We start from the raw sequence: 16,210 nt of genomic DNA on the forward strand, positions 1-16,210 counted from the left end.
TTTTTCAGACATCATAGTATTAAAACACACATCATTCAGCTCCATCGCCGATGGCACCGTGATTATGGGAACGGCCTTGAACTTATGATTCTAAAGAAGATTTGTGGTTAGTAGACAGTACGACATCACTGAAACTGAGAAGTTCTCTACATGGTTGATTGCAGGAGTAATACTTGAAACAAGCTTTGCAAAAAAGTTTGATTTTTATGAGTTAAAATTACATTGAGGAACAGTTAAACTTCAAAGTAGCAATAGAACTACTAGAAGAACTACAAGAAAACACGTGAAGTGAAAGTGTTAGAGTTTTATTAGTATTAAAGTAGTAAAATATAATGGAAAATCTGTTATTGAAGAGTTTGATCATAATTACTGGGAAAAATCTGTAAATAAGTTTATTCTTCTGTAAAAAAATAAGAAATTTCTGTAAATGTATTTTCTGCGCATTATGACTTGAATTGGAATTACTTCTTACTTACCGTTTTTTTAACGGGTTTTTTTTTTTTTTACGTGCACACTAGATGTACTAGCAGCCTTGAAACAGCAACACACTGCTGTCAAGCAGCTGCACAGTCAACACAGAACTGATGAAGACCATCCCACGCTGCGCAGTGAAGATACAGACCAGTTTCACAGGAGACGGTCTGTATCTACTGTGCAGACTGTTAACCGTTACAGTTTGTTCTTTTGCTGCTGCCAAGAAAGACTGAATATCTCTGGTCCGTGTACCCCTGCTAAGGAGATGAGATGGACATGGGAGCAGTGAAGCACATTTCCTCAGCTATGACTGTAGGGCGAGCGCGCACAGGCTGTGGGGCGCCTCAGTCCAAGGGAATTCTTTTGCGGTCTATGGGCGTTATAGATCATTCATTTCTTTCTTCTGTGTCAGTTTGTCACCATCATATTATGATGATGATGGTATGCAAGTGGTAATTACGCCATCAGGCAATAGAGTACCGAGCAGCACGATTGTGTGTTTATAAAACTGGATGTGTTTTGTGTTTGACTTTGGCTATATAAAAAGAAATGAACTGAGGTTTGGTTTCACTCCGTTTTTAAAATGTCACAAACGCTGATGATTAAAAACAAAAATGCGTCAGGACAGGAGATAGTTCAGTGATGGTGATGATGATCACTTTCAAAACTGCCACACCCCCTGAAACACGCAATGTCTCGTTCACTGCTGAGAAAAGGCGGTGACTTAACAGCTGAACATGAAAAATGTATCGTATTAAAAGTAATTGTTGGTATTTTTAATGAATTTAACCACAGAGTGCTTACAGAACAAAAACATCGACTCGTTTCTCACTATGAACCCACAGAAGGAGGAGTGAACAAACACAATCTCCTCCCTTTCTCTTCTCACAGTCACAGTAAACAACTGGTAACCATTGAAATAACCTCCTCCAAAATAAAAGGAAACAGTAAATTCCGAGTACACACTGTATGTGTTTTTACTGTAATTCAGTTGGTTTCTTCACATTAAATACAGAGAACTAATTTAACTGGATAAGGTGCCATATTTGTTATTAATGTATTTAAGTCAATTCGGCTGTTTCACTTAAAGGACCAGCATTGTAATAAATAAGTCCTACATCTAAATTTTACATCGTTTTAATTAGCCGACTGAATCCTTCTCCACCTCCATCAGAGGTAATTTTGGGACATTTTCGTCCATTATCCACCCAGCTTCTCACCCCTTTTACCCACCAGACTTGTTATCTTGGTCATATTTGGTCACCTTTTCTTGGTTTATTCCAGTATCAGGTGGAAACTCCATGGCTGTAAAATTACGCTGATGCCTTTTGGAAAATAGACCAGATTTCTCTATTCCCCTTTTCAGTCTGACTTCCGTTAGTTCTTGTTCTACTGTGGCATCTGTCAGAATAGCGATTAGCAGCATTACAAGATTTAGTAGTATTCTCGGCAGTTGCCGCGAGGAGGAGCGCAAAGCCGACTGGGACGCACAGCCTGGGACGTGAGCGTCAGCCGTTTGGGGAGGAAGAATTGTAAGGTGTTTTAAAAAACACCTGTGGCTTTTTTACTGCTTTCACAACATTAAGTGGTGAGTTTGGAGTAAACTTTTAGGTATCGGGTAGCTGTGGGAACTGTGCTGTCTTCTCACTTGTCGTGCGGTTTCCTGTGCCATGCCAGTGCTTTCTTTTTCTCACGTGGTCAGCGGTGCGCGCGGGTTTTTTTTTTTTACTGTGTGTTTTCTCTGAAGTTATCACCAACTTTATCTGGCAGAATGATTATTTTAATTGAATTTTTTCACTGGCTATAAATTATGTTGTTTGATCTTTTTAGGGGCCAGCATGACGTGATCCTCTTCAAGAAGAGACATTTCTGACTCTTAAAGGCTAAAATAAATATTAATCTGAGGACACACTCATAGAAACTAACTACCTCACAGGTGATGCCCTCAGTTTGAGTTAGTATGAAGCAAAATGATGAGATCTAGTAATATAGCATAGATCTAGTAATATAAAACGTAATATAAATATACATACATAACATATATATATATATATTATATATATATATATATATATAATATATATATCTATAGTGGGTATATATGGACCTGCTCATATGTGGGTATATATATATGCTGAGCTGCATCAGCATATATTTCTGACAAACACACTTTCGTTTCTCCATTTTTTTTTGTTGATATCTCTGTGCTCTTGCTGGACATTGGGAATGTCCCAGTTGTTGGCACAGAATGCAGCCTTTGTTACCTACACAGAGGTATAACACCATTAATTCATAATGGATGGTGTTTTTCTGATACACTTTCTGGTGGAACCCTGCCTTAGCATGACTATAGTCCATGTAGTCACAAGAAATTCACAGAAAAATAGTTCCCTTAATTTGTGATTTAATTAACAGTTAAATAAACACATTGCAGTCTTAGAACAGTCAGTAAAAAAAACACACCAAATTAATGGAAAGAAAACTGTAATATGAGAAAAGATTTTGTGGAAACAGTCCCAAGATAAACAACAGAAATGTCGCAGCAAAATATCCCTATGTATCAGGATTTCTGCTGAACAAGAGTTCAGTAGAACCACCACATACTGAGGTGCATGATTGCCCATAAGAATTATGTTTTGTAGCTGGTGGCTGGCTCTTAGCTCGCTCTCAATAGATAGGTAGATAAATATACATAAGGACTCTTGTGCAATAACCTGTGCAAATGTGCATTGTGAAACACTTAAATGGGGAAAATTCAATTATGCATCCATTATTATGTCCATTAGATCAACTGTTACAGACGAGAGTCTCTGCGCAGAGGAAGTCATTTTACAGAGTTATGGCAGTTACGGCTGTAGCGGTCCTTTTTACAGCTGCAGGAGTCCGCAAAGATGGCCGCAAAGATAACTGTCATTTTGTCTCCACTTCCATATGGCCTGGAACTGACATTTAAAATAGGCACAGCCAGCTGTTTTTGCTGTGTTTTTTCGATGCAGAAAAGCTGATCAGCTTGAAATGAAGAAAATATCTAAAAAAAACTCTTCATATTTCATCCTTTGAGAACTCTATTCACTGGTGTGCTGTTGTGATCTGAAATTGGCAAAATACTTCGGGTCAAGTCTACTGGGCGGAAGAGTAAATGTATTATGAGCAGTGATTCTAGGATCAGATCTTTGTGGGGGTTCGGCCCCTAATGATGATGTGACATGCACAGTGCCTGATTTTGATAATACACCTTGGTTAGAGAGGACCCAAAGCAAAACTCAAGTATAATAATATAATAATCATCTTTCACTTTATCCTATACTCTCACCTGGTTTTCCGCCTCCACTCTTCTCCTTCATCTCCTCCCTCCATATTTACACTAGCCTCCACCACACAAATACATGCATTATGTATGTGATTGCTGACTAACTCAATTCATAATATTATTGTAATTGAATTTTGGGTTGCTGTGTGGCAGCAAGAGGCACACATACGCACACACATTCTTAAAATAGTAATAAAATTAATAGTAATAAAAGTTTTTTTAAACATTTTTATTATAAAGATTTTCAGATTAAATTACATCAAGTAATTAGGTAAGAAAATTAAGAAATAAAAAACCAACAATAACAGAGACGTAAAATAAAATAAAAATAAAGAGAGGCAAAAGTCAGCACAGCAGTGTCACCTGCTTCACTGTACAGCTGTCCATCTTAACAAGGAGGTACATAAGCAAGGTAGCTGGGTAAAGAGAGTATCATTTGTTGTTCATATGCTCTAGCACTGGACTCCATACCTGGAGAACTTCAGAGGGTTACCAGAAAGTTTGTATTTCAGTCTTTCCACATGTAGAATGCTCCATGAGTTCCCTCAACCAAGACTCTTCGATAATAATACTAAGAATCAAAGCAGTACGTATGTGTCAATCCAATTTTTCAAAGTATTGGAGTTACCCTAACAGAGCAGCTTCAGGTCAGGTGTTACAAAGATGTTAAAGACAGAGGGAAAACCATTGTTGTTTGGTCTTTATTTGTGAATAGCCCCTAGAAATCCAAGCATCGGTTCGGTCAAGGTGGCCTGGTAGCTTGCAAGGATGCTCCAGGTTGTTGAATCGTCCTCCATCCTTTTTACCATGTACTCATGTTGTTTATAGCCGCGAGGATGACGATGTCTCAGTGTTTGCCCCAGCCCACCAGCAGAGTTAGCTCTGGAACTCATTGCACAAACGAAAAATGAGTGCAGCCTAATGCCAGACCTTCTGATGGGTATAAGCAGCTGAGAAATGTTATATTGCTTCATTCTTGATGTATCAGACGGGAGCGTGAGAAAACGTGTCTACACCATAGCATGCGCTCTAGCACTACCATAAAAGTCAATAGTTCACAATTTTGGATTGGACGTCCACATTCCAAAAAAAAAAAAAGAAACTCGTTCACCTTCATCTCTCTGTTGTACAAATGCTGTGAGTGACTTGGGTGGAACAACTTGTGGCTCGTGGTCTTATCATTTGTTAATGATTTCTGTGAGATCCACACCATTCTTGAGCTGATGTAGGTACCAGATCTGCTCTGGCTCCTGAAGTATGTAGTGATGTAACACATGAACATAAATAATAAAATAATAAGAATAATAAAATAATAATAAATTCATTCAAATGTTATTGATTTTTTTAAACGAGTTACAAATCTTCTGGATGCAGTCTGATGTATATGAGTATATATGATGACTCATCATTCTCAGATAACTAGTTAATGTTAGCAAACAGTGTCTTCAAAGTTTGTTTAGTAATTAATTCTACCTTAGCTTATACAGAGAAAGAAGGACTGACCCTAACCCTGGAATCTCATTTCCCCTTATCTCTGAGTTGCATGTGGAGACAGATCGAGCAGGAGATACGGCAGCACAAACACACAGCACAACTGCCAGTCGTTGAGTTGATATGTTATGTTAAGACCCTGAGCAGATCTGTCAGGTCAAGTACCATGTGGTACCCACTTGTTTTAATTTAGTTATTTCCTGTTTTATTTCTCTGATGCAATGTACAGCACCTTGTTACTCTGGTTTGAAAGGCACTTTATAAAAAGTCTACTTACCTACATTTGGCAGTTTGTCAAAGGTGGTTACAGCTTTTCTGTGCTAAACAACATATTCAACTGAACTTTTATTTGATCTGGTGTTTAGGTAAAAGACCTCTCAAACAGCGCAGGTGTTGCTGTCGCTGAACGCCAAAGAAGTCAGCTCACTCAAAGAGGGAGTCAATTTCAAGAAGTACCTCAGTGGACGGTAAATGTTGTATCATATACAAGAACAACGACATCATTAGAGCATGCAAGAACCAATGCAAACACCAAGGAGGTTATTCATCAAAGACATCGAGGACCTGGATGGCAGGTGAGACCATTCTGACAGAACAATGCCAGAGATTATACTGTGCCAATCAAACCTTTTATTAAGCTGACAGGTGGCTCTGTTCTCACAGGACTGTTAAATGCACAAAACATAACTGGAAGTTAGATGTGTCAACAATGAAATATGTGATCCACCAGACAGCTCTTGCAAGATGAGCTGGTAAGTCTGCATTTACTCCAGCGGTTAAAGTGGGATTTGGGGGAACCCTAACATCTAGTGTTAACCCTATGGATTGTGATGAAGATGTGAGAATTTGGTGCCATTACTATTTTCTATAAACTGAATTCAGTTTTTCAATTGTTTTCAATTGAATTCAATTGTTCAGGTTAGTCAGACAAAACAAGTCGTCTGAAGATGTCTATAGAGCCCAGAAACGGACATGATGTAATAAAGGGTTATCAGTCAAGCCAAGACAAGTCAAAAACATGACAAACATACTCAGAAATCACCTTGTTGGATAAACATTTAAAATAAAAATGTAGAAATAAGCTTTTATTCTGTGCATGACAACATCTAAGTCTGTCATGAAGCACTATAACAAGGTCCAACTGTCTTCTAGGATCCCAGGAACTGGCAGGTTTAGTGAACAATAATGTTTTTCACGTTTATCGTGGTCTGTTCTTTCCATTGAGATGCTTGATGCGGAGCTGTGCCAGAAACATTGTGTATTTAACAAGCCACCGTTGGTGTCATAAACACCAAAAGTTTCCTCCCTCTCTGGTGTAACATCCTCCCTGATCGCAGAAATGTAACTGGGTGGTTGGCATAAAGACGTAAATAATTCCTCCCTGCATTCCACCCAAAGTTAATCATCTCCCCAGTCTCAATGAAGTTCAAGTTGTGATCTTGGTACCAGGCGGTCAAGTTCCCTTCGTCCTTCAGATAGGCCTTTTATCATTTTCATGAAACTCCACCTTACATACTTTGCACGTATTCCAGATAAATTTTCCAGGACAGGTTTTGTCCTGACAGTTTCCAAGTTTCCCTTACCAATGCCCTCTTTAACCTTCTTTGCTACCTCTTATTTTCAAAGTTTATTTCATTTCATTTTAGTCTCATTTTTTTACAGAAAGGATGTCAATGGATATTTTTCACTGATTTCGTTTTGGTCAGCAAAAATAATACTAAATAAAAGACACTGATCATCTGAACATGATCTTAGTATTTCATTGTGAAAAAGTTGAACAAGTCGAACATGGATTTTTCAGATCATTTTTGTTCTGTAATTATTAAACTAGAAAGTCAAGGGAAAGAGTTCTTATCTAAACTTTTTGTTTGGATTAGTCACTCCACTCCTATCTTGTTCAAGTTCATTATCCTCCCCACAGCCCAGCCCAGGGAAAGACTGCCTCGTCTCTTTTTTTCCTTTTCCCACACTTCAGTTTCAGCCTTTTACACTCCATTGAACAAAGTATAAAAGAATTTTAAGAGTTGTAGTCATTACAACATCTGCACACGAGTTGATTCACACTTGTTAAGGCTCATGGCTTTGATTGTTTTTTGACTGACTTACTTATTTCACTCAGTTACATTACAAACAGTCTACTACTATAAAAGGATGTTCACAGACTAAAAGCAAACTACAACAACCCATGCAATTTATACTTCATATTTTAAACAGTGTACATAATGAAACCCTCTTAATTTTTATACTACACTAGTAAGAGTGATTCTCAGTACTGACAGTTTGGAGCACATGGCTCTTTTAAAACCAAATACACAAAAGCAGAAGTGTGAGGAAGTATGGAGTGTGGATTATCTGTGTTAACGTAAAATGCAAAAATGCCGGCATGTGTGGCTAACTAAATAAAATTGTGCACGAGATGTCAGAGTAACGGGCATGCCACATAGTGTGTGGCTCGATGCAGTTAAGGGTTTGGTACCTTTATCAAGGGCACACTGGCAGGCCTAAGGAGGTGAACTGACACCTCTGTGGGTGTCAGTTCACACTCCGTAGCATTGCCTGAGCTACACGTGATCCATCCACCCTCTAGTGGATGGATCTATGGACAGAGCTACTGGCACGGCATTGCTTCCAAAGCCAAACAGCGTATGTAGCTGACGGTGTACACACACACACACACACATATATACAAATATATAAATATATATATTAAATATAATATATAATATAAAATATATATATAATTATATATATATATATATATAATATATAAATGATCTGTATATAATGAATACAATATAACTGCATGTGTATAAATCACAGTGTGTATAAATCAACATCCTTCCCAATGGAGTAAGACACAAAAAGAGTCTTGTGGTAAGTACTGTTGGTTCTGTTCTTATGTATGGCTATATCCTTTCCTTAGTGGTCATTTGTTTGAGCGATTCTGTGGTAAATAAAATCTATTCACAAGTAGAATAGCCCTGTAGTAAATTATGACATAATGATGCTTGAAATCTGATAAGGATTTCTCTAGCCACTTGTTACGGCCTCATAAAATTTAATTAATACTTGACCTAATGCTGGCTTAATGAGACCACGACATATAAAGGACACCACAGAAAACTTTTAAGGTTTGGAAAAAGAAAAAAAAAAGAATTATTTATTGATAAATTAGCACAAAAGAAAGAAAAGAGGGGGAAACACAGGGCCAGCCACTTTGTGGGCTGTCGCACCCTGCACTTCCCCACTAACTAGGGAAAAACAGGCCTAACATAACACAAAACGACAAACAGGACTATCGGAGGTCTCCAACTCAAACTAAAATAAGGGAAACTCTGCCATCATGGACAGAAGGAAAAAGGGTTAGCTCAGCTCAAAAGAAAGAAAAGCAAACCCTCCCCTGCTGCTGCTGCTGCCCCCAGAGGAAGGAACAATGAGGGAGAACAGCAGCCTCAAAAAGAAAAAAAAAACACACTCCCAGGTGTGGAACACCCCCACTACCTGGCCACACATAACACATCCACCCTAAGATGGTCATTAATGGGGGAGATTATTCACACATCACCAAAACTACGCAACAGGGTGTCGGCCAGGACATTTCTAGTGCCTTTAATGAGATGAACAATAATATTAAAAGACTGCAGAAACAGTGCCCAACGCACAAAAACCGGTGCAGCAGTAGAGCTCACATAAACCTCAAAATGCTTCAGTGCCAACACAAGAGACAGGGCCTCTTTCGCAATGGTGGAATAAACCTGCTGATGATGGTTAAATTTCTTTGAGAAATAAGAAAGTGGGTGCTCCACACCATCATCAACATCATCATCTCCCTGCTGGAGTAAGACTGTCTTTTTAAGCTTTTTAAACCTCTGGCGATACGCCTCAGGCACAAGCTCATAAGCCGTTAGCACAGCTACTTTAATGTCATCATAATCAAGGCTGGCTTGTGGTGAAGACGACGCATAAGCGTCCTGAGCTTTGGCAGTAAAAACACACTGTAAAAGCGACGGCCAAATTTTTTTACGCCAGTTTAATGTATTGGTGAAAAAAGAATGAAATATTTATCCACATCTTTATCAATAAATGGAGGGACCAAAAGAAAACAATGATTTATATCAAACTCGTCAGAATGAGCTGAAGACTGAGAGGAATGTTGTACCTCAAGTTCTTTTAATCATTAATAATTTTTCTCTTGGTCTCTTCTTCCATTTTACGTATATTCAAATCATTTTTAAGCTCCTTTTCTTTAAGATCGGCACATCACAAGGTCTAACTCTTTGAGGCAAAGTATTTCAAATGACTGGTCCTTAGAAGGTGAGACTGGTTCAGGAGGTAAAACATCAAGAGATGTTAAAGCAGACCACAGCTCAGTTTTAAACTCGCAACTGTTTAGAAGTGCCCACTTTAAAGTGGTCGGCAATTTCCACCAACTGCTCTTTCGTGCATCGATTAAATAAGTCAAGCGTAGGCTGCTCAACAAAGTCAGACCATTTAAAGTCCATTTTTACAGGCACAGTCTGATCACACACAAAGCAAACAGCAGCTAAGATGCGACATCCACTTGTGAGTATACTAACACTCCTACACACTCAGGCTATGCTAGGCAAGACAACAACTAAAGAAAGAAAGGGGGAAAAAATCAAGTACACATATGCTGTCCAAACCAATTGTACAAATAAGGGTGAACTGTGATCAATTTTTCAGCCTAGGAACCCAATCACACTCAAAGACACAACAGGTAATAAAGCAAACAAAAGAAGTGTCAGACACACAATGTAAACCAGCTTATTTGATTCTTAATAAGACATCATCAAGGTCTTAAAGGTCTCTGGTAAGCCATTTGAAGGTGGGTCTGGTCAACCTGCTATAAGGAGCACATCAAAGTGTTCATGTAATTGACTGTTGGCAGTAGGTGGCGCTGTGACAATGACTGAATAGTGGCATGTAGATGAGTTCAGGTTGTGATTGTTACCATACATTTTTGAACATTTACAAGTTACAAGAACTTCCTGTTTCATGGTGAAACATTGAAAAGCAACGCCAAGCCATAAAATCCAGCAGCAGATGGTCACAGTGTTCTTCAAGACAAATAGTTAATCAAGTAGTTATCATGCAGCAGTTTTCTTTTCTTATTTGGCTTGGTCTGAGCCATTTGTCAGCACTCTGTTATCTCATAATGCAGCTTCACTCTAAGAATTATTTATTCATAAACTCAGCTAAACTGCTTCAGTTTGATCAGGTTTCATTAAAGTTCATGGACAGTGAAAGCAATATTAGCATCAAGCCCTCAATTTGTCTTCAGATTACTTTTTTTTTTTCTTTCTTTCTTACCAATCCACTGTGCACTACCAGTACCAAACAGCAGACAGACACAGTTATGCCTGGACACCACCTGGGCACGTCCTTGTCACATCGCGATCTCAGTGCCGTCTTGGTCCATTCTCTGAGCAGTTTCAAATCCCGCCCGGAGTGTTTTGCCCCCAGGACTTTGTTGACTTGCTTAGATTTGGGCATTTTCCATTGGTTTATGTGCTTCTGAGTAAGAAAGCTTAAAATAGTTAAACTGTTTCCCTTTTGGCTGCTTCATCTTCTGAAAGTTTGAACAGGAAACTGGAAAATGTGACATCACCTTTTACCAGCGTGTGAACAGTCTGCACACTGGAAAACTACTGTATACTGCTTGGTTCATCAAGTTCTTTCAAGTTTCCTTTTCGTCATGAGCACAACAATCGCAGTGACAGTGAAAAAAAAAAATCACAGTAGCAAATGAGAAATGAGAAGACATAAGACATAAAATAGTGGAAAGTATATGAATGAAATATAATATATATTACAATAGAATAGTGCGTGTACAGTAGTGATAAAAATGATCATGTAGATTGGTTGTGCAGTAATGTAGTAAAGGATTAAGGAGCATCGGTTATGGACAGATGAGAACAGGATGCTGACAGGTAACTCAATGTGTAATACTACAATGTGTGCAGGCATACACAGGTCATATATATGCACAAATATTTAAACAGGTGGTAACAAAACAAAGTCGCATAAAGGTTTAGTGTACTAGTGCAGTACCATTCCTCCTACCCTCTTTGTAGACGTGGCGTCCTCTTAAGCTTCTTTACCTCTGCCATTAGCTTTGTTGCTAGAAACTACTGAGCTGAGTTCCTTTGCCCTCTCGGTCAGCTCCAGTTCTGGCACACTGCTGCTGCTCTCCATCAACATTATGCCTGTCCCAGAAACTGCTTCCTCCCAGTGCTCTAAAGCTTCTGTGATGCCACTTTAAACAACACCACTCTCCTGGAGCAAAGTTACATAGTAACATATTAACAAGAACCTGATTGACCTGATGACAATTTACTGTAGCATTGAAATGATTTAAAGTTTGTTATGTTTATGGCAGTTACATGATGTCTTCTGAGAATCCATGTGAGCATGTATGTTATGTCACACACAGAGGTAGAGATTTTGGATGATGGGGGGCTTCAGTTGGTCGAGTTGAACCCCATCAACCCCTGGCTGGTTGATCCTAGAGAGCCCATGGAGCTCCAGGAAGGAGAAGTCAAAGTATGTATGCAGCTGTTCACACAGTCCACTCTTTACACTGCACCCCACATTAATGCTGTAATTTTTAGATGAACATGTATTAAAATACACAATGTTTGAGTTTAAATTTAGATTTTTTTTTACATTTAAGGAGTGCAGCAAGAAACACAAACAGCTACGACAAACTGAGCACTGTGCGCATGTAAATGATTAAATACAGTTTATTTTTTTATTTTCTCCTCATCATAAGTTTTATGTGTCTTTACTTCAACAGCCACATAATAAAGTGTCCGAACTGTCCTTTGTCACACAACTGAATCATCAAAGTAACAAAGTCACATCTGCTACCTGTAAAATTGTGTATTTTATTTCCAAGGTGACCTACTTAACCCACGCCTGCATGGAGCTGCAGCTGGGAGAGAGACGGTTCATGTTCGACCCGTGGCTGAAGGGTCCCGCGTTTGCCAGAGGCTGGTGGCTTCTCCATGAGCCTCCAGCAGACTCTCTGGACAGACTATGTGAAGCCGATCTCATCTACATCAGCCATATGCACTCTGACCACCTCAGGTAAACTCAGCTACTTCCTTCAATAGTATCTTCATCAACATCACAGCACCAAGCATAAAACAGCCCATCATCTATCGTCAATGACACTTCCCCTGCAAAGTTGACACCTGATTAAAGAGTGTTTCCATTTTGACACCTTGGAAAAATGATGGAAACCGCAAAATCTAAACTTTGGTTAAGTTGATTTTTGCAATTTTCAGAAAAAAAAAGCTTTTCTGAAGAAGTTCTGACGTAGTGAACATTTCACTCACATCATGGCACCCATGGCTCTATAACACATCTATGATCACTCCACATCTGATGTAACCTTCCTCACAATTATACGCGAAACAAACGACGAAAGATTTCATATTTACATCCTGTTTTTTACTGTTTGAGGTTTCTCTGGGGATCATCTTGTTGGGTCTGGTTCTTTCGATTGGAGATTTGTGGCTACGAACTGCTTATCGTGTGAATGAACTAATATTCGGTAGTGGACGGAAAAAAAAAACATTCATTCACATTTTGTTTTGAGGAATTACGTAAAATTGTATTGTAAGTTAAACTGTGCAATTCATTTGGATGGAAACATGCCTTACACAGTGTCAATACAAGTTGAATTCGGCATTAAAACGTTGAGCTTCCTGACATTTTAGCAGAGAGTAAATCCCCTCTGAGACATCCACCACGTCATGTAAATCAGAGGGAAATTTTACAGGTACGTGCCTGTAAGTCATAATGGTAGTCTTACTAGGTCAGATCCAATAAACGTCCTATAAAAACAATAAAAGGCAAGGCAGTTTTATTTGTATAACGCATTGCATGAATTGGGACACAGTAATAAAATGCATGGTAAAAGATTTACAATTGGAACGTACAACAAAAGATAAGAGGTCAGTGTAAATCAAGTGAAATAGATAACTATCAAATGTGCATAGATGCATGTTGGGATTGAACCCGGTGTTTTCCTCTGTCCTTCCTGATTCTACTTTTGATCTGACATTTACATCAGAGTTCACTGCCTGAGGCAGATGAGAATTATAGATTATATTCTTGGTTAAAAGCTTCTCCATCAACAGATGGATGAGAAAGTTCTACAGCCTCGACATGGTGTTTGCTCGTGCACCAAGTAAGCATTATGCAGACCTGACGACACAACGGAAATACAGATCTGCTGCCCTTTAACAGCCTTTCATAAACAGGAGGTGCAAGAGATGCAAATGCTCAGATGCAAATATGAAGTTTAACAGCTTTCAGAAAAATCCTGAAGGGGCAACGTACTGTTCAAGTGTAACCGCATCCCCAAATTCTATCCCTCCCTCCCAGTATGTGTGTGTGTGTGGTTGGGAGGATGTGTGTTGAATCAACAATAATGTAGTCCAGCTTCCACTGCCATCAAAAGTCCAAAACTACCAACCAGTGTACTAGGTAGCAAGTGATTAAAAAAATAAAATAATGATGCGTCTGAATAACGTGACATAAATTAGTCCCAATTGTTGCCAGCTCTTTGGCAGCACTGGCAGGAGGGTTCTGATTAGGGTTAGGGTTAAGGTGATTTAAAACAGAAGATTGCGTGTTGAGCTGTTTTCAGCCCATAAAATGCACATTTTGCACAACGTTTCTTCTTTTCACAGCCGAGTCAAACTAGCATGTAGCAATATAATTTGTCCTGTGTCTTTTCTAGTTACCCCACACTAAAGGTCTTGTCAGAGAGGAGACCAGATGTCCCCATTTATGTTGGTGACACAGAGAGACCTGTCTTTTGGTTAGTAAAGCATTGGAGCTCAGTTTCATCCATTCTGTTCAATAACAATTGATACGTTTAATGTGTTTCAAATAACAGGTATTCTGTCAGTCACATGTTCCTCTCTGTCTTGATGCAAGGGATTTGAAGCAAAGCGGAGTGAACCTGACGAACATCAATGTCGTTCCTTTTGGCATCTGGCAAGATGTAAGTCACTGCTGCTCACATCTGCTCCAGGAGCAATGGCAAAACTCTGCTATAGTGAAATGAACAAAACCGTAATTGTTCACTGTCTCTTGGTCTTTATCAGATTGGCGAACACCTGAGATTTATGATCCTGATGGACGGTGTACATCCTGAAATGGACACCTGCATCATTGTTGAATATAAAGGTGCATGTATTTCAATGCCTTTCAGATCTGAAATACCATCAGAAGAGTTGCAGAGTAAAAACATGTGTATTTGCAGGTCACATGATCCTGAACACTGTAGACTGCACCAGACCAAACGGGGGCAGACTACCACAGAATGTGGACTTAATGATGAGTGACTTTGCTGGGGGGGCATCTGGATTCCCCATGACCTTCTGTGGAGGAAAATACAGTGGTAAGGATCACTTCAGTGGATAGGGAATTTGGTTAGTCCATAAAATGATCATTTCAAGTATTGTACGAGCATTGTGTACATATAAGCTAAAGATGAATGTCCAATTTTCCTGCCAAATGTGGGTAAACGTGGGTATATTTAGTGTTCACCACACTGCTGACATTTCAATCAGAGACTTCATTTTAAATGAACAAATATATTTATTGACACGTGCATGATAAAAATAAGAAGTGTCAAAAGTCTTTGGCGATTAGACCCCATCGTCATTGTGAGGTCATCATATTTATAAGGGTTAGTGGTGAAGCCATGTGTAGTGTAGAAAACCTCCTTTATTAAGTAGATAAACAAGAGAGTGAGTTTGAAAGAGGGTTTATTGTTGGAGAAGGGATGTCGGGAGCTTCAGTCACCAGGACTACTTAACTGGCTCGTATTTCAATAGGAACAAAAGAAACATCTGCATAAAAGTAAATATGGTCAGACATTGTGGTCAACAGTGCACCTGTGATGATTGTGACGTGGAAGGAAAAACAGGAGAGCAGGATATGACCAGTCAGCAACACTGTGTCAACACTTACATAGAGAGTGTTTGAAGCCCTCATTATACAGAAGAACGCACATTTGAGAGTTCAGTGGTGCATATTCTCCATGAGCGGGCAAATGCATGTGTGGTGTACAACAAGAGAACGTTACAGGCCTGCATGCTAGACCCAACAGTGAGGGGTTCCGGTGGCTCTGTATATTGTGGAGGGTATTTTGCTGGCGTGGTTTGGGTCTACTCATCTCCTTAGAGCTAGGAGTCACTGTAGATCAACACAAAGTTGTTCTGAATGATCATCTTTATCCTGGGATAAACATTTCTATCTTGATGGGAGTAATCTCTTCCAGGATGACAGTGCTCCCATCCATTGGGCATGAGGAATCACTGAAAGTTTTGACAAGTATGAAATTGATGTGAGTTAAATGTTATAGCCTTCACAGTCACCACATCTTAGCCCAGTTGAGCACCTCTGGGAGATTTGTGTTAGACAGCACTCTTCACCACTATCATCAAAACACAAAACACCAGAGACTTGTGGGATCAATCCCACGGTGCACTGAAGCTATTCTAGTAGCAGGCAGTAGCCCAATACCTTACTAAGACTACTTCATGTTGGTTTTTCTGTTAATTTGTCACCCATCTGTAGTCTTCCTGATTGAACTTGTGCTGAGCTCCATAAAAGTGATGGTGTCTGTCTGTGCCCAGATTCCTGGAAGGCAGATTTCATCAAGAGGGAAAGGGCGAAGCTGCTGAATTACAAAGCTCAGCTGGTGAAGTACCTGCAGCCTAAGATCTACTGCCCGTTTGCTGGATATTTTGTGGAGGCCCATCCATCTGACAGGTAGAGTTTGAACAGATCTGTACAATATCAGTGGATGATAAATAAATGACAAGAAATATGTAAATGACCTTGATATTTCCCTGAAGTTGCAGTTGATACAGCTGATTCAGACTTGGT

The 16,210-nt window shown here is 39.3% G+C and overlaps 1 protein-coding gene across 3 annotated transcripts in view; it reads left to right on the plus strand.

Annotated features, from left to right (window-relative positions):
* cmah (cytidine monophospho-N-acetylneuraminic acid hydroxylase) overlaps window positions 1-16,210 on the plus strand; it is a 43,541-nt gene that overhangs the window by 23,238 nt on the left and 4,093 nt on the right. For all 3 annotated transcript variants that reach the window (XM_019257870.2, XM_019257872.2, XM_019257871.2), the window contains exons 4-10: window positions 11,730-11,839; window positions 12,195-12,385; window positions 14,049-14,129; window positions 14,249-14,315; window positions 14,419-14,500; window positions 14,577-14,714; window positions 15,958-16,093. In XM_019257870.2, the coding sequence (XP_019113415.1) occupies window positions 11,730-11,839; window positions 12,195-12,385; window positions 14,049-14,129; window positions 14,249-14,315; window positions 14,419-14,500; window positions 14,577-14,714; window positions 15,958-16,093 (805 nt within the window). The remainder of the gene's footprint in view (window positions 1-11,729; window positions 11,840-12,194; window positions 12,386-14,048; window positions 14,130-14,248; window positions 14,316-14,418; window positions 14,501-14,576; window positions 14,715-15,957; window positions 16,094-16,210) is intronic.

Source organism: Larimichthys crocea, chromosome XX, assembly GCF_000972845.2.
Source record: "Larimichthys crocea isolate SSNF chromosome XX, L_crocea_2.0, whole genome shotgun sequence".
Taxonomy (NCBI): Eukaryota; Metazoa; Chordata; class Actinopteri; family Sciaenidae; genus Larimichthys; species Larimichthys crocea.